The 26,067-nt window shown below is 34.5% G+C and overlaps 5 protein-coding genes, 2 long non-coding RNA genes and 1 other non-coding gene across 12 annotated transcripts; 5 read left to right on the top strand and 3 right to left on the bottom strand.

Annotated features, from left to right (window-relative positions):
• Positions 1 to 5,192: 5,192 nt before the first annotated feature.
• LOC103830496 lies at positions 5,193 to 7,064 on the bottom strand. 3 transcript variants are annotated; one of them, XR_004449519.1, is made up of 3 exons: positions 6,487 to 7,064; positions 6,244 to 6,400; positions 5,193 to 5,720 (listed from the first exon to the last, which is right to left on the bottom strand). It is a non-coding gene; the product is annotated as an uncharacterized LOC103830496 (long non-coding RNA). The 3 variants fall into 3 exon arrangements; XR_004449520.1 differs by lacking the exon at positions 5,193 to 5,720 and adding an exon at positions 6,144 to 6,154; XR_004449518.1 differs by lacking the exon at positions 5,193 to 5,720 and adding an exon at positions 6,144 to 6,163 and having other exon boundaries at positions 6,487 to 7,063.
• Positions 7,065 to 8,379: 1,315 nt separating this feature from the next.
• LOC117126720 lies at positions 8,380 to 9,065 on the top strand. Its single transcript, XR_004449521.1, has 2 exons — positions 8,380 to 8,518; positions 8,591 to 9,065. It is a non-coding gene; the product is annotated as an uncharacterized LOC117126720 (long non-coding RNA).
• A 3,872-nt stretch (positions 9,066 to 12,937) lies between these two features.
• On the top strand, positions 12,938 to 14,061 carry LOC103830495 (transcription factor MYB63). The gene is made up of 3 exons (XM_009106297.3): positions 12,938 to 13,076; positions 13,168 to 13,297; positions 13,380 to 14,061. Exons 1-3 carry the CDS (start codon positions 12,938 to 12,940, stop codon positions 13,912 to 13,914), a joined length of 804 nt encoding a protein of 267 aa, XP_009104545.1. The 3' UTR covers positions 13,915 to 14,061.
• Positions 14,062 to 14,400: 339 nt separating this feature from the next.
• On the bottom strand, positions 14,401 to 16,955 carry LOC103830494 (proteasome subunit alpha type-2-A). Its single transcript, XM_009106296.3, has 12 exons — positions 16,727 to 16,955; positions 16,356 to 16,423; positions 16,196 to 16,272; positions 16,044 to 16,108; positions 15,881 to 15,927; positions 15,661 to 15,736; positions 15,434 to 15,501; positions 15,217 to 15,286; positions 15,038 to 15,123; positions 14,905 to 14,967; positions 14,759 to 14,824; positions 14,401 to 14,672 (listed from the first exon to the last, which is right to left on the bottom strand). The coding sequence occupies exons 2-12, from the start codon at positions 16,394 to 16,396 to the stop codon at positions 14,624 to 14,626; spliced, it is 708 nt and encodes a 235-aa protein (XP_009104544.1). The 5' UTR covers positions 16,397 to 16,423; positions 16,727 to 16,955; the 3' UTR covers positions 14,401 to 14,623.
• Positions 16,956 to 16,963: 8 nt separating this feature from the next.
• Positions 16,964 to 20,007, top strand: LOC103830493 (thiosulfate/3-mercaptopyruvate sulfurtransferase 1, mitochondrial). 2 transcript variants are annotated; one of them, XM_009106294.3, is made up of 12 exons: positions 16,964 to 17,199; positions 17,437 to 17,616; positions 17,694 to 17,753; positions 17,884 to 17,946; positions 18,238 to 18,362; positions 18,470 to 18,632; positions 18,729 to 18,788; positions 18,963 to 19,021; positions 19,097 to 19,178; positions 19,277 to 19,343; positions 19,429 to 19,496; positions 19,587 to 19,948. In XM_009106294.3, the coding sequence occupies exons 1-12, from the start codon at positions 17,095 to 17,097 to the stop codon at positions 19,692 to 19,694; spliced, it is 1,140 nt and encodes a 379-aa protein (XP_009104542.1). In that variant the 5' UTR covers positions 16,964 to 17,094; the 3' UTR covers positions 19,695 to 19,948. The 2 variants fall into 2 exon arrangements, with proteins under 2 accessions (XP_009104542.1, XP_009104543.1); XM_009106295.2 differs by lacking the exons at positions 16,964 to 17,199; positions 17,437 to 17,616 and having other exon boundaries at positions 17,701 to 17,753; positions 18,238 to 18,366; positions 19,587 to 20,007.
• A 407-nt stretch (positions 20,008 to 20,414) lies between these two features.
• On the top strand, positions 20,415 to 20,487 carry TRNAR-CCG. The gene has a single exon. It is a non-coding gene; the product is annotated as a tRNA-Arg (tRNA).
• A 91-nt stretch (positions 20,488 to 20,578) lies between these two features.
• LOC103830492 lies at positions 20,579 to 21,237 on the bottom strand. Its single transcript, XM_009106292.3, has one exon. It carries the CDS (start codon positions 20,942 to 20,944, stop codon positions 20,708 to 20,710), a length of 237 nt encoding a protein of 78 aa, XP_009104540.1. The 5' UTR covers positions 20,945 to 21,237; the 3' UTR covers positions 20,579 to 20,707.
• A 1,854-nt stretch (positions 21,238 to 23,091) lies between these two features.
• On the top strand, positions 23,092 to 26,049 carry LOC103830491 (YTH domain-containing protein ECT1). 2 transcript variants are annotated; one of them, XM_009106291.3, is made up of 8 exons: positions 23,092 to 23,311; positions 23,826 to 23,896; positions 24,013 to 24,174; positions 24,265 to 24,624; positions 24,719 to 25,159; positions 25,236 to 25,448; positions 25,520 to 25,663; positions 25,782 to 26,049. In XM_009106291.3, the coding sequence occupies exons 2-8, from the start codon at positions 23,837 to 23,839 to the stop codon at positions 25,884 to 25,886; spliced, it is 1,485 nt and encodes a 494-aa protein (XP_009104539.1). In that variant the 5' UTR covers positions 23,092 to 23,311; positions 23,826 to 23,836; the 3' UTR covers positions 25,887 to 26,049. The 2 variants fall into 2 exon arrangements, with proteins under 2 accessions (XP_009104539.1, XP_009104538.1); XM_009106290.3 differs by lacking the exon at positions 23,092 to 23,311 and adding an exon at positions 23,414 to 23,541.
• The last annotated feature ends 18 nt before the right edge of the window (positions 26,050 to 26,067 follow it).

Genomic DNA, 26,067 nt, shown 5'->3' with positions numbered 1-26,067 from the left:
ACCATAATGTATGCATGGATTCTTTTTTACAGATTATCTAATAGTCAATCTTTTTCATTTTAAAGCTTTTGTTCGACATTTTATATAAGAAAAAATGCTGACCTTAAATTACAGTATAGTACTTTTTATCTCATTTTTACATATAAAATGTATATTATTGTTTAAAATTTTTGAAATCAAAAGGTTCAGTTGGAAAACACTAACCTTATAAATATTTCATAAATATTCCAAAATATAAATAAAGATCTTAATAAACAATCTATTAATGTCTTAAAATCTACAACTTAACAAATTGGTAACAAATATTTCGACCTACGCTTTTGGATAAGAATATATTCCTCAACAAAATATTGTCAAATATAATGTATTGTAAATTACTGTTAATTCAAATTTTGATATCAATAACTGAAAATAAAAAAAATATGATATATATATAATATCAGAATTAAATCATTAAAATAATTAATACAGTTAAATAATTTGACACAGTAATTTTTAAACTATAAAATTGAATTTCAGTAAATACAAACCAGATAAGAAAAATTAACAGATTTTACAATACATCAATTTTACAAAACATAACATTAAAAAGTAAATATGTAAATGATTGATAACTAACTGGAATATATAAAATAAAATTTTCAGTTTGGATACTAATCATAAGATAGATGCTTAGATACAAAATATTAGATAGGTAAAAATATAACATTTAATTATATAGTAAAATAAGTGATATTTGATATTTTAACGAAAACAAATTTTATCGGTTATTACATCTTTTTGTCCTCAACAGGTTATTACATCAAATATATAAAAGAATTATTAAAAAAATATCTTAATTAATAGGTTTTCCTTAAATCTGAATTTTATGAAAACATATCAGCTGTTAGAACCTCTGATAGAATGCTATATGAAGAATACAAATTAGCCCAAACTAAACTCATATCAAAGAAACGAAAATGAAAGCACAATTTTATAGAAATAAACAAATCGAGAACAGAAAACCTAATCAATTTTTGTCATTTTACAATTTATGTTGTCTATCTGGTTTTGGTGATTTGTGTCAGTCATAAAACTTAAGTTTCTTTTGTGCAATTAAAGTTTCAAAAATAATTAAAATGAGTTGTAATATGTTAACTCTTCAACAACGATGATACATTTAAGAGACCAACATTTGTATTTGTCATTTTATAATCGATAAAGATTGTAGTGTTAAAAAATGTTAACATCAAATAATGATAATGAACAAACATTAGTGTAAAAGATTCATCTCTGCGCATGCACAGAATATCATCTAGTATCTACTACTCCCTCCGTTTTTTAATATAAGTCGTTGTAGAGAAATTTTTTTGTTCCAAATTATATGTCGTTTTCGGTTTTTTATGTAAAATTTATTAGTAATTAATATTGTATGACCAATGGTAATATATCTTTTATTTTTCTATTGGTTGAATTGTGGTTAGGTAAATAATTAATGATGTTTTTGTTTAGAAAATATAAAAAATTAATGATTTTCTTAATTTACGTGCATAGCTATAAAACGACTTATATAAAAAAACGGAGGGAGTAGTATATATATCTAATTAATTCCTTTCGGCTCATTTTGCCGATTTGTATGCTACGTAATATGGGCCTTTTGTTTGTTTGTTCTAAAACCATTCAGTGAGAACTTCACATTGGGCCTAGTGACGTTGAAGAAGAAGAAGAAGAAGAAGAAGAAGAAGAAGAAGAAGAAGAAGAAGAAGAAGAAGAAGCCACATTAACAGTAACAGCTAATCACCAGCTCGCAAAACCAAGTATCCTTTCTTCAATCTCCCATAAAGAAAATTTGGAGTGACTACATGAGAACCTTGCATGTATCAATCATACTCTCTCTCATTTACTGATTTTGATGGTACTGAATGTGACTGATTGGTCTCGTCAATGTAGGGACTTATGTAGGCTCATGTAGTAATGGTTTTTTGTAAGTTTCTTTTAAGAACAACACATAATCTGTTGTCTAATCTCTACTTATGACTCAAACTTCTTGATCTGGTGAATGTGAATCAGTGACCTGACAGGAACAACAACAACCACCAACCTTGTCTTTTAAGTTAGAGTTAATGTGGTTCATGATCTGAAAATAACAAATCAGTACATTTAAAAATTTATTTTGATGAATAGCTCTCTCCTCGTATGCATACACGACCAGATATATGTTTTACCGTGAATCTATTGTCTAAATTTAGCTCTTGTCCGACCCAAAGGCACTGGGACGGAATTAAACATATTATTCGTTACCTGCAAGGAACAAAAGACTTGGATTTATTTTACGCACGAGCTTCAGAATGCCGGCGAGTTTCAAGTCGTCCAAGTGCGTTCCAGTGACAACTCTGCCGACCTGTTCACCAAATCACTTCTTACCTGCACGTTCAGAAAGCTCACGCATTAGATTGGGATGCGTAGACTGAAAGACCTTCAGTGATGTTTAGAACAAGGGGAGTAATACGTGTTGTACTATTTTTCCTTCGCCATGGTTTTGTCCCACTGGGTTTTCCTGGTAAGGTTTTAATGAGGCAACATCTAAAACGTATTACAAACTCTGTATGGTTATGGCATCCAAAAGAGAGTGTTATAAATCATATTGTGGATATCCATAACCGGGCCGGTTATGACCGGCCCAATGCTAGAGAGAGAGTCAGCCGCGAGGAGAGAGAGAGAGAATCATCATCTTGCTTTTTCCTTATTAGATTATGATTTGTACTCTTTCCATATTTGTATTTCCTTTCTTTAGTTTTTCCATTATTCTATGACGGTGTAATTCCATATATTTTGTTTCACAAAACATTATTATTAGATATTTACTGATATTTCAATATTAGGAAATGGAAAAGAAAAAGTTATATCTATCTTTTCTTCCAGGGAAGGACATGGCCTAACGGTTTGTCATGATCTTTTCTGAACCAAATCCCATCAGGTCTAGCTGCCCATTGACGTATTATATTACATCTACGCCTAGAAGCAGCTCGATATATTTGAAGCTCATCAAAATGAAATTCTTTTCGAGCTCCAAACCATAAATCACATTCATACCTTGATCTTTTTCGTATTTTAATAACATCAGTGAATTCCCAAGATTTATTTTGATTAAAAGTTCTTAAACTGCCTTGCCATTCACGACGTAGCCAATTACTGCACTTGTATCCCAATACTTTACCACCACCGAGTTGGTTAGTAATCATTATACGATTTATAGGGCAATTTTCTGGTACCAAAGCTTCACTTAACCTAGAACACATAGCAATAACAAACAGAAAAACTATGTAATTATTCATTTTTATGATTTTTTTTTGTTGGAGTGATAAGATTATCAACATGAAGTATTTATAAAAAAAAATGTGAAGTATGTTTTACTTTTATTTTTAGATATGTAATTAATAGCGTTAACTAATTACTAAATCAAATACAAACCAAGTAAAATTATTGGTGTTAGAGGGTTTACTCAGCTTAATATAAAAAAATATGGCTAGCCACAAAGATAAAATAAATAAGGAAACAATTATAATTTATAAATTACCACAAAAACAAAACCACAAAATTAAAATGTTAGGAAATGTATTATTATAAACTAATAATTAAGATCTTCTTATTACTGAATTATAATTATAAAAATTGTCACGTTGAGTATTTTATCATGGATAATCCTATTGTTTTATGATGATTTATACCAAATTTTTTATTTATACTTTACTGAAGATTATATTTAAACACAACATTTGGCATAGATCATATCACTTTGTGAGTAAATTGGAAGATATATTATTTGCCGTGTGTGGTGGGTACGTCTCTGCAGCATAACCTATATATTGTACTTCACCTGAGTCTCTGTTTCAATCAGAAGACTGTTTCAGAGTCAGCTACATCTGTTAAAAGAGGAAAAGGTCATAACAAACCTTCTAGGGTGGTACACAAGGAGGTTGTAAAGCTGGAGAAAGTGTAAAGAATATGTATTTGCATATATTAACAGTACAAGGAAAATTGCCTATATATACAAGAATAAAGAGGAGGTCTCTAGGTTAACGTATTAACTAAGTTGCCATAACAGAAGGGATTGGAATCCCGAGTATTTCTCTATAATATCTTTAACACGTCCCCTCAAGATAGAGGGAGAGGTCTCACTCCAAACTTGTCACGAAGATCCAAGAACCTAGCTCGAGAGAGTGAAGTGGTGAGGGCGTCAGTGTATTGATCTCTGATATTAATATGTGAAACTCGCAAAGCTCCCCGTTGAACTTGACCACGAACGAAGTGGTAGTCTATCGCTATGTGCTTCATGCGTGAATAAAAGATTGGATTAGCGCAGAGAAATGTAGCTCCGACGTTGTCACAGAAAACTACTGGTGGAGAAGGTATTGCGACCCCAATTTCGGTGAGGATACATTGAAGTTTGGTTATTCTAACTCTATGAAATGATGTATGGATGCGACTCTAATTGTAGCAGTCATTCGTTCTTGTTTTATTTTGTTTCTATCCAACTTTAGTTTTTTTAGAAAAACGAAAAACCATTAAATCTCGAAAGAATCTCTCTGAAAATACAAACCATAAAAACATATTTTGATGCCGTAGGATGCAACTTTTAACTTAAAAAGTATATAACATTAGTTAAATAATATTTGGCTGCAATGTATGTGTTATACCATCTTCGGTGTTGTTATGAAAATACTTTGCATTTCTCGAATGTTATGAACCTCCAAACTGCAGCTAGCGAGAAATCGTGTAGATAGTTATACGTGTGTAAGTTGATCATTAGCGGGTGTAGGTTAATGTTATTGTAGACTTAGCATCTAATATTGTAGTTTATTCTACAAAACTTATTATTTTATTTCATGCTAAACCGGATTTAATTAACAAAATATATTCTCTTTTTATATATTTTATATGTATATATTTAACAAACGTAATATATAAATACAATATTAGCTATCAATTGTATATACAGATAATTCGAATAATCACGTTATTTTCAAGCTAAATTTGGCTTGAAGGCAACTCCAATACCAAACAAAACAATACATATAAGTTTTGTTGCTTATTCTTGAAGTCTATAAATTTTTAGGATTAGATTACGTGAAAAGAGGTAAATCAAAACATAATATTCTTTTATGTACTAAAATTTAAAACCCAACGTATAAAGTACAAAAACACAGCAAATACTTGTGAAAGAGAGTACCTGAACTTCACAACTCAAAATATGCAGAAACAATGTCATCCAGCCGAAGAACGTAATTTTATTACAGCTCCCAAAAGCATCAACAACTCAGAAGTATAGGCTTGAAGATCTACCAAACTCCTTCCTATCTTCAATGGCACTTTCTCAGGTAGGCTTTATTGTTAAAGGATATATTTCCCTGTGATGTGTCATCCACCCGAAACCTTTCATCCTCAGGTGCTGAAAAATCTTTCGCGTTGTTCCTAAGGCCTGTTTCTTCAACCTCACTGCTCCATCTTGCACTAACTCTGATTATAAATTGAATCTCCGGTCAAGACTTGTCGAAGAAGGAGATCTTTCAACCATGGGCCGGCGAGAAGCTTTTGTGGAACCATGAAACTCGCCCAAAACACCATCTTCCGTCTTTACAGTTTTCTCAGACGCTTTCTGTCTTGTACCCCTGTCCGATCCTCCAGACAGCTCAGCCGCCTCCCTGGAAGAGACCCATTTTGCAGTCTGACCTGAGACGTTCCTGTTTCACCATAACAAACTTATGATCAATAGCAACTTTAAAGCTTCTTCAAAAGCGCAAATCAACATTAGAGTCAAAAACATCAACTTACAAAGACAGCACACCAAACGTTTCCAAGTACACAAAAATAAAAAAAGCACATACCCATTCTCTTCTTGCACCACAGAACTGGAAGGTTAACGCTCTGATTTGAAATTTGATCACATCACCATCAGGCCCTGCTCGGCTACTTCTAGTGTCCATGACGATGTCCTGATAATCTGGAGACTTCATCCCTTCTCTTCTCTGTCTATACCGACCACTTTGATTATCTAGACGCGACGCACCACAATCATTATCCCTTTCCCCGTCACTTTTACTTTGTTTCCCTTCATGATAATAGTCACGGCTACTTCAGTCTCTCTTCTCTCTCTCTCTCTCTCTCTAACGCTCTTCTACAAATCCTGGCTCTCATTGGTGACCAGAGAGATGTTCTTGATTGATCACTTGACCTTTCTGTTCAAGAAAGATACAGGACGTTTACCTTTGATTGATCAAAGTTCACGAGCAAGAAGGCTGGAAACTGGGGAAGGCAAGCTTCTCATCAAACAAAGAATATTCCTCTATCAGTTTCTTCAACTGAGTTTACATTATATTTCTGGCTGATTTTGTATCACTCTAGTTGACAATTACTCTTTTCCCTGTGGAGATATCAAACACACACTTTAAAACTTAAGTGTATGCATTTTAGAAAGTTGAGTTATATTAAGGCTAAAGCTAAATTTACCTAAAATGATCTCGAGTCAGAAGCTGAGTCATCTCTTTGTAAAGATCTTCATAAACCTTTTGACATTTCTGAAATAAACATACAAACAACATAATTACTTCAAGGAAGAATATAGCTGTATATTCAAGAAATAAATTAAAAGAACAAATCATCTCAATCTCGAGCTTCACTATACCTTTGTCCTAATCTCAAATAAAATTTCCAGAGAATCAATTATCATCATCGAGCTTATTGAACCCTGAGAGATACATCCCAACTTTGTCCCACTCATCAGCAAGACCTTTCTCTTCGAAGGGCTTAATATTAGAAAAGAACAGATTCCTGCTCCAGCGTAACATGACCTCAACCAAATTACAAAATTATTAAGATATGAGTTTAAGAACACTATGAACATTAGTTTAATAGTCATATGAACATGAATTTAATAACACTTATTCAAGAACAGAATCACGTTAATTAAAGGTATGAAGTTTAGGAATACTATGAACATGATTTTAACGGAAGGCAAAACATCAGAATTGAAGATTTACACAGAGATGGTTCACGTCAATTGAACAACTCGAAACTCCATAGTTGGTATCTCGAATTGGGATTGAAGATTCAAATAGCGATGCCTAACGTTGATTAAACATCCCGAAACTTCATTGTTGGTACCTAGAGGTTCTAAACATGTTTTCTTTTGCATACTAAAAAGAAAAACATAAAGATGTAGACATTTCTGTTACAAAACAAGAATTATTATAAAATAAGTATATTGTGTCATTGTTTACAACCTTGAAACAACAACATGTATAAGTATTACTTAAACTTATACACTATTATTATAATATTTTTTCTATATACAATATAGCACATTATTATTAGATCTTTACTGATTATTTCAATATTAGGAAATGGAAAAGAAGAAGTTATATCTATCTTTTCTTCCAGGGGCGGACAAGGCCTAACGGTTTGTCATGATCTCTTCTGAACCAAATCCCATCAGGTCTAGCTGCCCATTGACGTATTTGATTACATCTAGTATTTGCAGCAGCTCGATATATTTCAAGCTCATCAAAATGAAATTCTTTTCGAGCTCCAAACCATAAATCACATGCATACCTTGTTCTTTCTCTTCTATTAGTAACATCGGCGAATTCCCAAGTTCTGTTTTGATTAAAAGTTCTTAAACCGCCTTCCCAATTTTGATATAGCCAATTACTGCACTTGTATCCCAATACTTGACCACCACCGAGTTGGTTAGTAATCATTATACGATTTATAGGGCAGTTTTCTTTTATCCAAGCTTCACTTGACCAAGAACACATACCAATAACTAACAGAAAAACTATGTAATTATTCATTTTTATGTTTTTTTTTGTTTTTTTGAGTAATAAGATTATCAAGATGAAGTATTTATAATAAAAAAAAATGTGAAGTATGTTTTACTTTTATTTTTAGATATGTTATTAATAGCGTTAACTAATTACTAAAACAAATACAAACCAAGTAAAATTATTGGTGATAGGAGGTTTTACTCAGCTTAATGTCAAAAAATATGGTTAGCCACAAAGATAAAATAAATAAAGCAACAATTATAATTTATAAATTACCACAGAAACAAAACCAAAAAAATTAACATCTGGTTCATACGTAACTCCCTTGTCATCAGCAGGAACCTGAACAATGTGATCAAGTTTAGATGAAAGGAACAGTAAGAACCGGAACCCATTTTAGATGTTACGGGGTCCTAGAGTTGCCAAAACGAGGGAAAACAATGTCAAAACGTCAAAATTCGCACCATCTAATCTATTACAGAAAAGGAAAGTAAAATACCCCGTCTCTGGTCTTAGACATCGTTTTCCTGCTCATTATTTTGCTCCTCTTGGATATTTCTTTTGTTATTTTTCTTAAATTTATTCTTATTGGCATCGTCTCTGTCACGCTTTCCAATATCCTCGTCAAAGCGTATGGACATGAACACCTAAAGACAGATACAACAAAGGAGAAGTGACATCAGAACTTCAACTACCGTGGTTTCGCATCCAGCAATGTACAAATGCACCGAGTGGCAACTTGGTTATATACTGACTGACTGCTTTTCAAATGCAACTAACTTTTGCAGATATGACTGTCAAGGAAAACAGCAGCAAAAAAGCATATGTGTTATAAATATATTCAGAGGAATCAAGAGTCAAGAATCAAGTATACTTGACATGCATACGTTGTAGGCCTTTTAATAAAGTTGACTCATAGAACCGGGTTTTCTTTACTGCCTTTGAGACCTTCATCTCGAGCTCCTTCTCTGTAGGAAGTCTATTCTAATAGCTGGCACCACCAACAAAATCAAAGATGTAAATTCAAACATCATAGAGTGGGGTTAAGAGACTGATTAGCAGATAAAATGGGGGAAAGGTCTGATAAAATTACCCAGGAAGTATATCTTTAAATACGGCCAACACAGATAACAAACCAAGTTTCACTATCTTTGTATTACATTTCCTTTATGGTTCTTATGTTTGCCTCAGGATCAGAAAGTAGTTGCATTCCCAACTCCTCGAGTTTGTTTTTCTTATTTTCAAACGTCTCTTCAGCAGATAGTCCTTCGTTCAATTCTGCCTGACAAAAGAAAAAAAAATCATTCACATGTTAAAAAATAAGTTTTAACGAAAAATCAGAAAGACTCAAAACAGGCATCACCAAAACTGCTGCCTGAGGTGTTTCCTCCTCTTGTATGATCTCTTTAGGCAATTCCTTCTCTTGTTTTTTCGCCTCTTTTTTACTCTTTTTAGCTTTTTCTCTCCTCTGAGATTTGTTCAATATATTTTCATCTTCAATAACATCCTCTTCTGCTTCATCAGTATCGCCCTTAGCTAGTTTTGACGTCTTTGTCACTGTAACATAGAATGACTACAGATATAACAATCCTGAGATTGTATCATTAAACAATAGTTTACGTTGATTACGAGTTCGCTGGTGGAGTTTGCCATCTTAAGTCTTGACAGGGAGCACATCAACAGGATCCACTTGGATCTCGTTACTACTCCCTTTCTCTTCCTCATACCTGTCCTCCACTGTCTTTTGTTCACCAACGCATTGCCTGGCATCATCACAAACAAGATATTCATCAATGCACAAATCTGATCAGATAGGATAACCCTAGCTCCTTCGCTAATAGCTTCCGAATGTATGCATTGAATACTAAACCTACTCGCTAACTCAAAGTATGAGAACCTAAGAAACCACTAACACAGCATGAAGGAGCACCTGTTAATAGCAGTGGTGTCAATACGAGTGACGAATAGGGGCGTTAATCAGTGTTCTCTTCGACGAACTTCAAATCCTAGTCGGAGAACTCAATATCCTCTTCAGGTACGTCCGGGTGAAGCTGCAGCAGTGGCATGCTTGAGATTTTTAGACAATTAAAAAAAAAATTATGGTTTGAGGGTCTGAAGTTTTTTTTTACAATTTTAGAAATCTATTTATATATATATATATATTGTTTTCAAAATTTTTGAAAACTTGAGGTTTATGTTTCACCTAGCTTGCCCCGGGAGCAGCGGAGGTATTATCTTATCTTTACCCGACTTTTCCCCATTATTCACACTAATTCAGCAGCAAGTGGAGAGGTTTTAGTGAAGTTGAAAAATGAAACTGACTGAAAAAGATCAAAGGGTTTAGGGTTTATGTGCCGCGAACGAGAAGAGTAATTAATGTATCAAGGAGATGACAGAGTCCCTGTAATGGACCAGGTAGCCGTGGGCATTCGGATATTCAGTTCGGTTTTGGATAGGAACCATTCGGTTTCGAGTAATATTGTATAAATCATTCTTATATCCAATAAGTATTTATGAGATTTCGGTTTGGTTTCGGATACCCATTTAATATATGAATCAAGTATATATATACAAAATATATCAGTTAACATGTTAAACTAAGTGGTCTACTGGTTACAGACTTGCATAAATATCAATCCAATCAGAGTTCAAGTCATTAAAGTGCTACTTTTATAAGTACTAGTACACTGGTCACTAAACGTTTTTCAAACTATTTGATCATTATCATTACTAGGGGCGGAGCCCCGCGCAAGCGCGAAGCTGTTGACAATTAAATGTGTTATAAAAATTTAAAAATGTTATGAATTGATTTGTTTGTTTAGTTGAAGTGGTTTATATGGGTTGCTGTTATGCTTGCTCTGCACATCGGTTATTTATTCTGGTGTGCACATCAATTCTTACATGGACATATTCATAAGCTTACAAAATTTTCATTTTACTTTATGAAATCTTATATGCCAAATAAGGTCCATACTCCATAGGGAGGTTGAAAAACTATATCACTTTTGTCCACATATAGTGTCCACTCATATGATTTGTTCACCAACCTTCTGATTACCAAGAGCCTCATAAACAAGCAAAATCCGTACTGTCATTTTGTATGTCGAAACTGTAGACTTGTGTATATTTATATAAAAATTTTGAACCAAACATTTATAACTTATATGTATCACTGAATATTCGCAACTACTTTGGTTTCTTACTTCGAGTTAACTTCAGTCATGGGTGATACTTAATACTCCAACCATTAATTGATTTTGGAGTGCATAGTAATAGTAGTGAATAAGTATATATTACAACTACTAAGAATCATTTTTGGATGGTTGCATAGAAATTAATAAAGTAATGAAGGTTTGGTGATAATAAGTAATCAACGTAGCCAAGTGCCAACAACAAAACCAAACCCACCAAACATCAAAGAAGTCAAAAACGACGTATGTCTCTGACCTTTTTTACTCTCTTTAGTTTGGTGAGATCGTGCACTTTGCTCGCATATACTACATCGTTTTTTTGTATTTTCGGATGTGATTTTGAACTTACTTTATGATGTTTCTATTGCCTTCTATTTTAGCTCTCAGATTTAATTTATAGCTTTTATATTTTTCTTTGCAGCGTATTTGTTTTTGTGTACGCAATCGATAGTCTTGACAAAATATAAATATATATTAATTCCATGCATGACGGATGCATAATTAAAATTTGGACAGCATTGTTCATGAGAGAATTTCTTAATCATTGTCTTGGAACTACATGATTATGGGTAATATCTATATTCAAGAGTTGGCAATGTTGCATGGAGCCACGTTGCTTATGTGAGTGAGTTAGACAAAATTAGCTGACAAGAAACAATATTATCTTTTTCAAAAAAGAAGAAGATTATTATCAAATCTCATTGCAAACTTTAGACAAAACAACCTAATAAAAAACTAATATTTTGTCCAAAAAAACTAATATATAATTTTGTCACTTCATAACTATTATTATTTTACAGTATATACATGTGATTAATTCCATTATTATAATTTAAAATGATTTACTTTTTTTTAATAGATTTCTAAATAAAATAAAATATTAAAATGAACACTTGTCTATACATAGTTTTACATTAGAAAAATTGCCTAATACATTCCGGTAAAATCTCAAAGCTTAGGAGATGATTGGTTGTGGCTGTAAATGCTATACACAGCCAAAATTTAGTTTGAAACTATATATGTCAACCGTTGTTCTGGACAATGGAATATATGAAGAATTTACGTTAATTTTAGATTACGTTTGCAACTGATTGTTCTCAATTGATGAAGATGGTTTCAGAACCAGAAAAATGACCAGCTTTTACAAATTATTTGGAAGATATCAAGATTCTGAAAGAAAGCTTCACCCGATCAGAGATTATCTATGTACCACGGACACAAAATTCAAAAGCGGATAGTCTAGCACGCAAGAAAGAAACCGTCTTTTGTCGTTCACATAGATGCAGATCACTCGGTTTTGTTTACAGAGTCAATATGAATTTGTATTGTTGATGACAAAAAAAAAAATATATATATATATATATATATGTCAACCAATCAAGTTTTCTTTTTCTTAAAATACTCACAGCAAATTTTTTTACAAATCAAAATATGGTTGTAGTAAGTTTTATTTCCAAAGCAAAAAAAAAGTGTTTTACAAAGTTATAGCAAAATAGTTTACAGCAAATAAACTTACAAATTAAATTCTACACCCAAAAACAATCACCCCCTATGACTTTTATTTGGAACTAGTTTTAATAATTAAAAGAATAAAATAACTATTTATTTACTCTTTTTTAACTTAATTATATATTTACTTCCAACACAAATGTGAACAAGCATCGCTATTAAAAGAAAAGATAAATTGCATGCATCATGTAGATGCCAAATCAAGTAAAAATGAGAAAATGGAATTCTATACCAAATAATAACAATCAACAAATCTGATTTGACATTTATCAAATCCATTTATTTTCATTTATCTTTCTCATGTCAAGATCACACTCTTGCCTCTCATTTATATAAACAACACAACAAATTCTATTTGGTAAAAGTAAATCTCAAAATTGATCCTGATTGTATATATAAAATATATACACATAGAAGGAGAGGGAGAGAGAGGGAATGGGGAAGGGAAGAGCACCTTGTTGTGACAAGACCAAAGTGAAGAGAGGTCCATGGAGCCCTGAAGAAGACTTGAAACTCATCTCTTTCATTCAAAAGTTTGGTCATGAGAACTGGAGATCTCTTCCCAAACAATCTGGTATGTTGTTGCTTTCTGATCATGATCAAAGCAAAGCCTATTGAATGGCTTTTCTTAATATGCTTCTGAATAAATATGCAAAATAACGAAGGTCTACTAAGATGTGGAAAGAGTTGTCGTCTAAGGTGGATCAACTACCTTCGACCAGATGTGAAGCGAGGTAACTTCACTGCAGAGGAGGAAGAAACAATCATAAAGCTTCACCAGAACTATGGAAACAAGTAAATAACTATATGCATGCTTCTTGTGTTGGACAAAAAAAGTGATTTGATATTGACATTGGTTTTGTGCATTTTTGATAAGGTGGTCAAGAATCGCTTCTCAACTTCCAGGAAGAACAGATAATGAGATCAAGAATGTGTGGCATACTCGTCTAAAGAAAATACTTGTTCAGAGCTCAGCAACCTCGCCTTGTTCAAGTAATTCTGTTTCTTGTGGGAAAGAAGATAAGTCTCAAGCAGAAGGTTGTTTGAACACAAAGACCTCTCAAGACTTTACTACTTCAGTGTCTTCTGGTGGTTCCTACAACTCAAACCAGGAAGATGATCCAAAGATAGGCCTCTTGTTTAAGTATAGCGCGTTTAATGACATTATTCAAGAGGTAGACAAACCAGATCTAGAGATTCCTTTTGACTCAGATCCTGACATATGGAGTTTCTTAGATAGTTCAAACTCACTTCAACAATCTGGTGCAAATGAGTTCAGAGCAGAAGAAGAGTCTGATGAAGATGAAGTCAAGAAATGGTTCAAGCACATGGAAAGCGAACTAGAGTTAGAAGAAGCTGATAATGAACACCATAAACCTGGAACACAAGAATCATCATCATCATGCTCATGATACATTAACAAATCTAAATTATGAATTTACTATATGGTTTAAGGCGTATTCTTAAATTATTATTCTGGATATCAATACTTGAAGGAAAGTTCAGGTAATATAGAAAATGTATCCAATAGTTGACTTCTTGGCATTTTCAAGTAAGTAGATGATACCTAGCTGGTCAAAGAATATACTATACTAAAAGCTCTGAGACTAAACCATCTTCAAGATGATGCTTAATATGGAAACTTTTGGTATTCAGAGTTATTAGTAGAAGAGTATTTGGTGAGCTTGATAATCATTCTCCATCATCTAACAACAATCCACCAGCTAGCTTTGTTGAATAACAAGTAAACGCATATGCATTTTTCAACTACTCTAGCAACGTCCCTGTCCCCATGCCATCACTTCTATAAACTTTGTACCAAATCATTACTGAATAAAGAAGCTAATCTCTATAATGATTCATCCTCCGGAATGTTTCTTGAAAGTTCAATGGAGCTGGACAAAAACTTCAAGTTTTGGCTCAAGTAATTTGTGTGCATGACATTTTGAACATAAATAAATGAAAAGAAAACAGATTCTAAAATTGGGTCTCGAGTCTGAACAAGTTCCAAAAGTTTTACAGAAGCAATAACCACCAAGTTTGTGCAACCAGTCAGAGAAAAGAAAAAGATAGCATTAGGATTCAAAGCGGGCTAAGCTGCACGGACGGGTAAGTGAAAGTTTACTCTACTTCAGCCAAGTAATCGTCGATCTCTGCAGGTGTTAGTACCCTGCACATAACAGCCTCTTTTCAGAACATTGATGGCAATAAACAAAGGTTCTTTGATTCTACTAGTTTGGAGTCTTGAAACGTTACCTGAAAACTTTGTCAGCACCAATCTTGCCAATCTCAATGTTTTTGCTAGAGATTTCTCCCTCGAAACTGTGAAACAGACGAGAAAGAATGATATTAAGTTCTGTCAAAACTCTGAAAAAAAAACAGGACTTGGTAAGAACTCTCACCCTTCCTTCAAAGTTAAAATGGCAGTGTGAATGGCATCATCAAGTTCCATATCTTCAGTGTACCTGATAAGAGACTAAGATGACATGACATGCTTCCTAGATCATACACAAACAGTTAAAAAATGTTATTTACCTCTTCTCAAGAAATGTCTTTGCATTTGAAACATTCTTTCCCATGGCAGAAGCTTTCCATGAGAAATAAGAGCCAGACGGATCCACCTAGTGAAAAAAATGAAATTCTGTAATAAGATGTTTTTATTTACATAAGCAGTTATAATGGTTATATACATCTTTAATGTTACTACTACATACCTGATAGAGCTGTGGACCTTTGTCATCATACCCAGCCACTAGTAGAGAAACTCCAAACGGCCTAACACCACTATTAAGAGAAGGAAACCGAAAGGTGAAGCAAAATTCAGTAGTCTAGTTTATGGATACAGTTTTGTTTTGACAAAATGTTCTCATTTCAAATGAATCTTAAATCTATGGAAGGAAGTAAACCGTATAGATTTTGAATAGTACTTACCCTGATTGAGTGAACTCTTGCATCACCGTTGCAGTTTCTCTTACAAGTTGAGTAACGGGGATGGGTTCCTGTAACAACAAAAACCCCATCAGAAGTTGGAAACTACTAATAAGAAACAGTTTAAGATACATCAATCCAAAGTATCTGAGAACTAACAGGGACTGAAGATTTATCATACATGCAATACTCCAAGAAAAGTAGAAAAGAAGAGAGATGTTAAAGATTACTTTGTACAGACGGTTATATTGCTCAGCCTGCTTCCTACTCTTTCGTACAAGAACTCGAAAATCAGGACCCATACCACTTCATAGAATAAAATACCGAAGTTAGCATTGAAATGATGAAGGCATGAACTAAGGAAAAGGCAACTTATGAGAGATACCATAAGTAATAAAAATCCAATTTTCAATTAAAGAGCTACAAAATAGCTGAGGAGAGAAGAAGAACCTGTAAACAACTCCAATGTTGGGAGTCAAATGCTGAATCTTCTGAACCTGAAGTATTAGGTTAACATTAGTTACAACCTACTAAAGTTCCACAAGCAAGGGTAGAAAGGAAAACGATCCAATTGCTATAAAACTTGAAAGAAACATGTGGTCATCAAACTTACAGATTCTTCATCAACCAGAATAGAAGGAAGTTTCTTTTCTGTTGCAATGACAACTCCGTTTGAAGCTGCAAAATGAAACCACAGTCGTGATAACAAAACAACAAACGTTCCTTAGAATCTCTTTAAATAGAATTCCATCAGGTCATTCATACCTTTGATTCCCAAAGATGTCTGGCCTGATCCAACAGCTGTTAGAGCATGCTCTATCTGAACCAGCTTCCCTGATGGACTGTTATCATAACCACAACACTAATTAACCCCCCAATCTAAATTTTCCAAAGAGATGCGTTTGAAAGATAAACAAGTTCGTACCTGAAGGTAGTGAGAGAAAACGAGTACTGACTGTCTCCCATTGCACCTTAAGCTTACCTCAAAAACCTCTGCAAAAATGCAAAATCGTATCAATCTCCTCCCAAATTTTCTGGAAAGAAAAATTGAAACTTGGAACGATGGGAAGTGCTGAATCTACTAAACTTAAACCCACATAACATCCAACGATCCACACACTCATGTTCATCAACATAAACCCAGTAAGTATAACAGCTGAGTCAAACGAAATTACTACACTGAAGAGACTGAATCTGAACAAGGCTTAACCCAACCAAAGATAGATAGATTCCAATTCTCAATATGGGTTTAACAAAGGAATCAACTTTAAATCAAAATGCATATAAATATCATACCTTTGATGTACAGATCGAACACCAGAGAATGGACGAGGAGAGAAGAAGAAATAAAGCTTTTAGGTTTCTTAAACAAAAAGAAAAGTCAAGTAAAACGACACCGTTTTGTTTAATTTACAAAATGGTCCAATATTTATGTCTATTTTCACTTTCGGGCCAAAATAATATTTACACTACAGACACTGGCTTCTCAATAATTACAAAATGACCCAAGTCGTGTCCCCTGTTCCAGACCGGTTCGTGGCGGCAGCTAGAGTTAGTAAAACTTGTTGGGTTCTCTTCTTTACCTGGAGTGGATCAATAAAGTTGGAGTCTTTTTCAAATCAAACCCATCTTTTTTGCTTTAGTTGTATTGTAACGGTGACATCATGGCTTCGACTCTTTTCTCCAGAACTTTTCTAGCTGCAACCCACCGCTTGATCACTCCTTCTCTTCTCCCTCAAAAGCCCCTTCATCTCGCCTCCTTTCTTACTGTAAGTCCTAATCAATTCTCATTCTCGATCATCGGTTTAGGAGATCACAGTGGGTTTAGTGGGGTGGGGGGGGGGCGGGGGGGGGGGGGGGGGGGGGTTTGGAGCTTTCATAAAGGTTTAGACTTTGTTGATGATGAGATCTGATGTTTTGTAACGGAAACTAGGGAATGAGATTCTCTCTGTTTATAAAGTTTGACTCTTTTTCTTTTGTGTGTGTTGTGATGATGATAATTGCAGAGGAGAGGGTTCTTCTCTCAGTTAGGCTCTTACTCTACAGCTTATAGATCAGCTCGAGCTATGGCTTCTGCTGGAATTGGGGCAAGAGCAGGCTACTCGACTTCATCATCTGTAGCAACTAATGAGCCTGTTGTTTCTGTTGATTGGCTTCATTCTAATCTTAGAGAGCCTGATTTGAAGGTGACTCCCCTTTTGTTTTCTTCCAAGCTTTGTCTGCTTATACTTAAAAAACTTACCTGTTTTGGTTCTGTGCTCAGGTTTTGGATGCGTCATGGTACATGCCAGATGAGCAGAGGAATCCCATCCAAGAATATCAGGTGAGCTTTAGAGTAAATAGATTATTGATTCCATGATTGCCTGTGTGAACAATAGTAAAGAAACGAATCTTTTTTATAGAGATAGTAGTACACTACTTGATACTAATGGACTTTGTTCTCTGGCCTACAGGTTGCTCATATTCCTGGTGCTCTCTTCTTTGATTTGGATGGAATATCAGATCGATCAACAAGTGTAAGAGTCACTATCTTCTCCTTTTACTGAAGATCTGTGTTCTCAACTCAACATTGATATCGCGTTGTGAATATCAATGCCTAGTATCTTGTTTTGCTGCCATTTTCAAAAAATATGATGTACATACTACATCCAGGGACCATATAGCTATGAAATCAATTGAAATGAATCTTTACTCTTTGTTATTAACATCATGTTATTGTAAATTTTCATTTGTGGGATATTTTCTTATTGTTCTTATAAAGGAAACCATCTAAATAATAGTATGATAATATCTATTTCTTGATACAGTTGCCACATATGTTGCCGTCTGAGGAAGCTTTTGCTGCTGGTTGCTCTGCTCTTGGAATTGAGAACAAGGATGGAGTGGTTGTTTATGATGCAAAGGGTGTCTTTAGTGCAGCTCGTGTATGGTGGTGAGTTATGGATCCAGTTTGTTCTTTTAAATCCTTTTGGGCTGTTCAGTATCTTTTCTCAAGCATTTTTACAATTGATGGGTGATCCTTTCTTTTAATCTAAACAGGATGTTCCGAGTTTTTGGACATGACAAAGTGTGGGTGCTCGATGGAGGACTACCGAGATGGCGTGCTTCAGGATATGATGTTGAATCTAGTGCATCAGGTGATGCTATTTTGAAAGCCAGTGCTGCAAGTGAGGCTATTGAGAAAATCTATCAAGGACATTCCGTAAGTAGCCAGCGAATGGTTTTCTATGTTTTCTTGCTGTGCATTATTAATGAGATTGTAGTATTGAAGATAGACTTCTTGTCTTCTTTTCCTCAGGTGAGTCCAATAACCTTTCAGACCAAGTTCCAGCCACATCTAGTGTGGACACTTGATCAGGTTGGCATTTTCTGAACGGTTTTGTCTTTGTGTTGATGTTATCTTCATTAAGAGAGTCCTAAAGATGACCCAGCAAGTTCTTTAACTGGTGTCTATATCCTGTTTATGAATCAGATTAAGAGTCCACTTCTGCTTTAATTGAGTATCGTATACTTGGTTCTTGTCAATTCACAGGTGAAGAACAATATGGAGGATCAAACATATCAACACGTAGACGCACGTTCCAAAGCCAGGTACTATGATGTGCAAAGCTATCACTTGTTTCTGCTGAAATGCTTTCGCTAAATCGATAATCACTCTACTGGTAGGTTTGATGGTACAGCTCCAGAACCCCGTAAGGGAATAAGAAGTGGTCATATCCCTGGAAGCAAGTGTGTCCCTTATCCTCAGGTAACCTGTAAATTCTAGAGAACTTGTTTCCTTCCCTCACTTCCTCTGCTGCATCTTATCCTCGGAGTTAATGTGTGGTAAACTTATTCTTACTGCAGTTGTTTGATTCTGCTTCTCAAACACTGTTACCAGCAGAAGACCTGAAGAAACGGTTTGAACAAGAAGGTAAACTATCTCCACTTGGAAGAATGAGTTTCACAATCTTATTTTCTATAAAGCAATCTTAACATCTCAAGGCTTTTTGTTGCAGAGATCTCATTGGACAAGCCTATTCTGGCCTCGTGTGGCACTGGTGTAACAGCTTGCATCCTGGCAATGGTAATTAGCTATCTTCATCCATCACTTTTGTTTGAGACTGTAAATTGTGTAGAAGAGTCTGAATCTGACGTGGTTGCTTTCTCTTGTTAGGGGCTTCACCGAGTGGGAAAAACTGATGTGCCAGTCTACGATGGCTCGTGGACTGAATGGGCAACACAACCAGACTTGCCTATGGAAGGGGAAGATTCTTCTTCATGAACAGTCCTCAAGTGAAAGGCTAGCAACAAGATTACAAGCCACAAACACGGATGATGTTTTTTTTTTAACTTGAGGATGAATATAAGCTTGGTTTGAAATCTGCCTCGAGTATAAGAGGATTGTGTCTATATATCTTGGAATATATTTTTTTCTTTGAGGGGGACAAAGGTTTATGGTCTTTGGAATAAAATCAACGAACAGAAAATTGTTAATTGATTCATGAAACAATTATGAACAAGGTTTTTTTATTAGTAGATGAGTAATAGATGAGAAACTAGAGGCATGGGTGTTCAGCAAGAGATTGTTAGTGTCATGTGCCAGAGTTGTCTCACAAGTTCAGATTGTAATTTTTTAATATGATGTTACGATTATGCAAAAAAACTACATAAATGAATCTACAACTGATAAAACCATCTATCTTGTTACGTCTAATTGCATAGCTTAACACTTGGATATGTCCTATAAAAAGCTGTCTATAAAGATCCATTGCATCATTCAAGTTGCATCATTCAAGCTGTCCTATAATCCGAAATCCAAACTTATTGTCTAAAAAGATTAAGGAATCATCAATCAACCATTGGACTAGCAAACCAGTAGTAGCAGGTTGTAAATGTTGAGACATTGATGTTACGAAGTTATAAATTAAGAAAATGGTACAAGACAGATTATGGTGATAGTTCCTTTATATTGATATTGAACGATAAAGTAGCTTAGCAAGATGACCGCGTGGCCTAATGGATAAGGCGCTCGCCTCCGGAGCGGGAGATTGTGGGTTCGAGTCCCACCGTGGTCGTTATTTGTTTTTTTACTACTGTCTGTCTTCAATGGATTTGTTTTTTGAAACTATCAACTTTCATGTCCATTCTCTAAACGACATCTAGAGGTTAATGTACAAGTTTAATGTTATTTTTGATACCAAGAGTGAGATATTACTTTATTGATTGATTACATGACAAGAAGAGACCCCCCACGTATACGCATTCATATTCTACATTACAAAACCACGTACAGACCTAGCCAGTGCCGGTAACACCAAGATCCTGCTTCTTGTCGTCTTTACCAGCGCCAAAGACAGGTCCGCCTAGACCAGCAGCATCGGTGACCTTCTCTTGGTGCTTATCAACTTGAATTCCACCTTCGTCTTCCTTTGACCTTATATCAAGCTTTGTCTTGTTCTGTCCTCCTTCCACCGACTCGTACGTCGTCGCCGTCTTTGATCCCATCGGCTCTGCTCCTTGCGCTCCAGACATTTTTAACGCTCTCTATCTTCTCTTTTGTCTCCATCAAAACTAAAGTTATATATATACCATCACGCCCATGTTCTTGAAATTCAACACCTGGCCAAGGTGATGTTACACATGTCAGTTATTTCAAAAGTTTAGACCTATCTTGTTGGTCACGTGTCTTTAAGTAAGAGCCAAAAGGACCCTGCAATTCTCATGAACAAACGTATTATGATGATTCTGTAGTATCCAACTGTTTAAGAACATTTCGAAACTACTCTAGTGTTAGATTTATGATGATTGTTAGAATTTATAAAACCTAGTGTTATTGGTTTACACATTCTCACATTCTCATTAAAATCTAGTATTATTGGTTTCATGATTTAGTAATTCTATACCTAATCTTTTGTTATTCAAAAAGTCTAGATTTTAATAATTCTTAAATTTATTAAAGTTGGTGTTATTGAAAGTTGTATTCTTCACCATTTAACTCATAACACAAGATTTTGAGAATACTACTTATATACCTTAGATTCTTAGAATCATTATATCAATGTATTTTCATAGAATTTCACAATATACAAAACTCTCTATAACTCTTTCTAAATTTAATAAATCTCTCAACTTTTAAAATCAACAAACTCTATATAAATCTTTCTCCCACTGACACCTCCTTAGTTATCGGAAGCTGACAATTTGAGAGCTAAACGGACCTATTAAGATAACACTGAAAAGGCGCATTATAGCCCTCTAATGATCGAAAGTAATTTGAGACCATTTCAAAAAGCCGAATGATTACTTACTCTTGAGTTCATAACTTACTAAAAGAATAACAACAAAGCTTAATATAAATATAAATTGATGAAGTCAACTAAGATTAGTTCATTATCTAGATATTTATTCAGTGGTTTAATACTTGTAGACTACAAAATGGGCTCTTTCTTTGATGCAATCTTATTAACTTGTTATACGTACGTAATCACATATAACAATATAAAATCAATACATACAAATAATTCAAAGACGCAAAGAAAACTAATCATAATAGTTTCAAAAGAAAAAACATATAGATGTGAAGCAGACACGTTTAGCCCATGACAAAGGCAAAACGTGGAACCTTGTAATTCTCTTCTGCTCCATAAAAATTTGGATTTATTGTATATTAAATAGTTTCATATGATTTTCTTCTTGTGCGATGTTGACAAATATACTTGACCCCGAAGCAATATCTACTTGGGGTATAATACTAATGGAGAGATTGAGAAACACACATTTTATTTTGTTGCTAAAAAGGCATGTAAGGGGAGGCAGGAGTTTAATTATTCGTCGCAATCTTATAAAGAGAAGTTAAAACGTATTTAAGTGTACATTCTTGAAATTGTAAGATAGTTGAACTTATAATAGATGTGTTAGCCACCTTTTTAAATCATAATTATGAATTGGATCTGGTATTTGATGGGAAAAGTATAAAACGTTGAATGAATACAATTATATTATATAGGAATGGGCCAGTTGACACCTAATGATACAAATTTAAAAAGAAATCTCAGATTTGCAATAATGGAACCACATCAAGGGCAAGAGATCTCAATCTACGCTCTTAAATAACATTTTTGAAGGAAAAATCCAAACAACAACACCTGGACCGTATGCTAAAAACATATTTGTGTTCATGGCTTGTCATCCAAAAAACATATTTGTGTACATAAAAAAATTTAAATTATATACATGGTTTAGAAAAAATTACTAAAACAATACTCAAATTCATCAATATAAATATGTCATTTTAATGGAAAAGGAAAGCATTTTATGGGTTTTTCTTATTTGTGGTATTGCTAGGACTGAAGAATACATTGTTTTCAACTATCTAATATTATATTCTTTTTGTTTGAAACCATATTCTATGTTTTTTTTATTATCTGCCCAACCAAGAGAACTGGTCCTAGCTTTCATATTTTTCGACATAATATATATTCCTATGAAAAAAAAAGAATTAATTGTGTTAGCTGACTAATGCCAAATTAAGATTCCTTTTTTTTATATAACCTTTAGAAGCACTTTGAAGAGAGTTGTATAAGAATAGATTCCAGATGGAAAAGTTGGCAAGAAAAGATGTAGCCTAATCCAACGGTTACCATTCATTCATCTCACGAATCCATGACGTGGACTATTGTTGACCCTCCATCTGTACATCTCCTCAACCTCTATCTTTTTATAAAAAAATTCTTATTTTGTATATTTTCCAACTAAAATAATTAAAGAAGGGGACAAATAGCACCAAAAAAAACTCTGTTCATTATTTCTTCTTCACCAGCCATTACCGTTCTTCTCGTCTCTCTATATCTCATCATCTCTCTGTTTTTGCTCTGTTCCGTATCTGTACTTTGTTTTCAGGTAAAGTTGACAATCTTTTGATGATGTCTTCTTCATGATTTTCTTTTATTAGTTAATACAGATAATCCTGTCTTGGTTCCTTATTCATTTTGTGTTTTGTATTTTTTTGAAAAGTTTTTTTTATTTTACCTTCTTTTTTCTTTGACCAGTTTTCTTGAATCTCATCATCTAGTTTCTTATACCAACTTCTTTGTCGATGACTTCTCATGTCCCCAAACATCCTCGAGAACGTACTGTATTTCTTTCCCACGCAAACACACGTTGTGTAGTCCATGTTGTTCTGATTAGTCTTTATGCGTGTAATATGGGTTTAGTGCGTTGTTTTGAAACTAAATAGTCTTATCTTCCAAAAGAAAAAAAATGTTTTGTCGGTACGACTAAATATTCAGACAACGTTTCAAACCTGTCTTCTAACACCGATAAGAAATTAAGGATTACTAATCTTTGTGTCTAATATATGCTTATAAGGTTTCTGAATCTGATCTCTTAGAGAACGTTTGTTTATATCTTTCAGCCACTGAAGATATGGTGAAGAACCTTAAAGTTGATCCTCTTGCTAAGGTCGCTGCCTCCACCACTTCCACGGTAAAACATTTTTATCTTCTTTTGTATAATCTCTGTGCTGAAAAATTTTCTTTTTGAATATTTTTAACAATATATGTTTTGTATTATTGTGTTTTGGTTTGTGGGGGTTTTTTTAGAAGAACCAATCAGAGCCATATTATGAAACACTTGAGACATACCAAGGCCTGCCTTGTCCTTATGGTGGCTACTATGGATTCTACTATCCAAGTGTTGATGGTTCACTTGGAGAAGCAAAGGATAATGGATACTATGGTTATGGAACAGATGTTCAATACCCGGTAAAACAAATCCTCCTTGCGAATAAATAATTAATAATTCGAGGAACCAAGATTTTATAAATGATCATAATCTTGATCTTGATTTTTAAGGTTATGCAAGGGGAAAATGGATCTTTGATCTACATGATGCCAGGGTTTCAATCTTATGATGTTAGTCCCACTTACATGCCTATAAGCCCGGCTGGTGTATCGAGTCAGGCACTCAACTCACCAATGTATGCAGCTCAAGGATATTACCAGAACCAATATGGTTATGGAAATGTTTCATCTCCTACCTATCTATGGGACCCTGTTGGAGAAAATTATGTCTATGGTGTTGCTTCAAACAACCAATCTATGAAACAGAACATATCTTCTTCGTCAAGTCATAACTATAGCAATTATTACTCAAAGAGCAAGACTTCTTTCACTGGTCATGGCATGGGAGGTCGGCCTAGAACACCGCAAAAAGTAATTATTATTCTTCTTCTCTCTTTCACATATATTGAGAAGATCTTGACTAAATATTTTCTATGCTGTTTGGTTCATGTCATATGAATTGCAGAGCAGCTATGCTCCACTCCCTCCGCATAATCAAGAAAGAGGTGGACCGTTGAAGAAGAAGTATGGAGCCTCAAACCGGGATGAAACTGAGAAGTTGAAAGCGAGAAACAAAGAAAATGGTAGTAGCGTGAGTGAAAATGTGCAAGAAGATGGAGAATGCGAGTCTTGTTTGTTGGATGGTGAAGGGAAGGGAAGAAGCAACGGTGTAGGTTATGTGATCAAAAGGGATCAATATAACCTCCCTAGCTTCCAGACCAAGTATGAAGAAGCAATGTTCTTTGTGATAAAATCTTACAGTGAAGACGACATTCACAAGAGCATCAAGTACAATGTTTGGTCTAGTACTCTCAATGGGAACAAGAAGTTGGACAGTGCGTATCAAGAATCTCAAAAGAAGGTTGCAGAGAAAGGTGGAACGTGCCCGGTCTTCCTCTTCTTCTCGGTAATGCAGTCTTATCAGTAATTCATTTTTGCTGGCATCTCTTGGTTGGTTTCTGATGGGGTTTATTGGACTTTAGGTGAATGCAAGTGGCCAGTTTTGTGGTGTAGCTGAGATGACTGGGAGAGTGGATTATGAGAAGAGCATGGAGTTTTGGCAGCAAGATAAGTGGACTGGCTATTTTCCTGTCAAGTGGCACATAATTAAAGATGTTCCAAATCCACAACTAAGGCATGTGATACTAGAGAACAATGAGAACAAGCCTGTAACAAATAGCAGAGACACACAAGAGGTAAAAACAGTCCTTTAATGGCTCAAGAAAGTGGATCAGAACTCATCCCATACTGTTTCCTTCATATGTAGGTGAGGTTGCCACAAGGGAATGAAGTGTTGAACATCTTCAAAAACTACGCAGCAAAGACATCTATATTAGATGATTTCGATTTTTATGAAAACAGAGAAAGGGTTATGGTACAGAAGAAGCTAAGGTTCAATCCTGTATCAAAGGTCCTGAGTTTCTCCTCCTTATATCTTGCAATCATCTTCTTCTCCTCCTTCTATGTATGTTATTCTAACTAAAAATATGGCTTCTCTTTGTCTCTTCTTATGTTTTTTTTAATTACAGAAGCAAGAAGACGACTTGGTTGCTGACATGCAAACAATGGAGATATCAGATACAGTCAAAGAGGAAAACACAGACATAATAGGGACTCTTGATTCTCTGAAGTAACTAGAAGAAGCTATAGTGCTTTTTGGTTTTTTTTTAAGGATCAACATAAACAGTCCGATTGCTCCGGATTGGTTTTATTTTATAACAAGTGTTGCTCAATTATTTTGTTGTATGTTGTAATAAAAGTTTTTTTTTTTGCTTCCTGGATGTTGTTTGTTTACTATATGTTTTGCAATTTGTA

Source organism: Brassica rapa, chromosome A07 (assembly GCF_000309985.2).
Source record: "Brassica rapa cultivar Chiifu-401-42 chromosome A07, CAAS_Brap_v3.01, whole genome shotgun sequence".
In the NCBI taxonomy this organism is placed as follows: Eukaryota; Viridiplantae; Streptophyta; class Magnoliopsida; order Brassicales; family Brassicaceae; genus Brassica; species Brassica rapa.
The sequence above is the reverse complement of the archived record's forward strand: the minus strand, read 5'-3'. Positions and strand labels throughout refer to the sequence as shown.

Bases quoted from the DNA above. Each gene is read 5' to 3' on its own strand.
- LOC103830495 (XM_009106297.3), top strand. From the start codon at position 12,938: ATGGGGAAGGGAAGAGCACCTTGTTGTGACAAGACCAAAGTGAAGAGA. The intron at 13,077-13,167 runs GTATGTTGTTGC...AAAATAACGAAG, and splicing joins ATCTCTTCCCAAACAATCTG to GTCTACTAAGATGTGGAAAG. The intron at 13,298-13,379 runs GTAAATAACTAT...ATTTTTGATAAG, and splicing joins CACCAGAACTATGGAAACAA to GTGGTCAAGAATCGCTTCTC.
- LOC103830494 (XM_009106296.3), bottom strand. From the start codon at position 16,396: ATGGGAGACAGTCAGTACTCGTTTTCTCTCACTACCTTCAG. The intron at 16,273-16,355 runs GTACGAACTTGT...TTATGATAACAG, and splicing joins TTTTCTCTCACTACCTTCAG to TCCATCAGGGAAGCTGGTTC. The intron at 14,825-14,904 runs GTGAGAGTTCTT...TCTGTTTCACAG, and splicing joins ATTTTAACTTTGAAGGAAGG to TTTCGAGGGAGAAATCTCTA.
- LOC103830493 (XM_009106294.3), top strand. From the start codon at position 17,095: ATGGCTTCGACTCTTTTCTCCAGAACTTTTCTAGCTGCAACCCACCGC. The intron at 17,754-17,883 runs GTGAGCTTTAGA...TCTGGCCTACAG, and splicing joins ATCCCATCCAAGAATATCAG to GTTGCTCATATTCCTGGTGC. The intron at 19,022-19,096 runs GTACTATGATGT...CTCTACTGGTAG, and splicing joins GACGCACGTTCCAAAGCCAG to GTTTGATGGTACAGCTCCAG.
- LOC103830492 (XM_009106292.3), bottom strand. From the start codon at position 20,944: ATGTCTGGAGCGCAAGGAGCAGAGCCGATGGGATCAAAGACGGCGACG.
- LOC103830491 (XM_009106290.3), top strand. From the start codon at position 23,508: ATGACTTCTCATGTCCCCAAACATCCTCGAGAAC. The intron at 23,542-23,825 runs GTACTGTATTTC...TATATCTTTCAG, and splicing joins CCCCAAACATCCTCGAGAAC to CCACTGAAGATATGGTGAAG. The intron at 24,625-24,718 runs GTAATTATTATT...TATGAATTGCAG, and splicing joins GGCCTAGAACACCGCAAAAA to AGCAGCTATGCTCCACTCCC.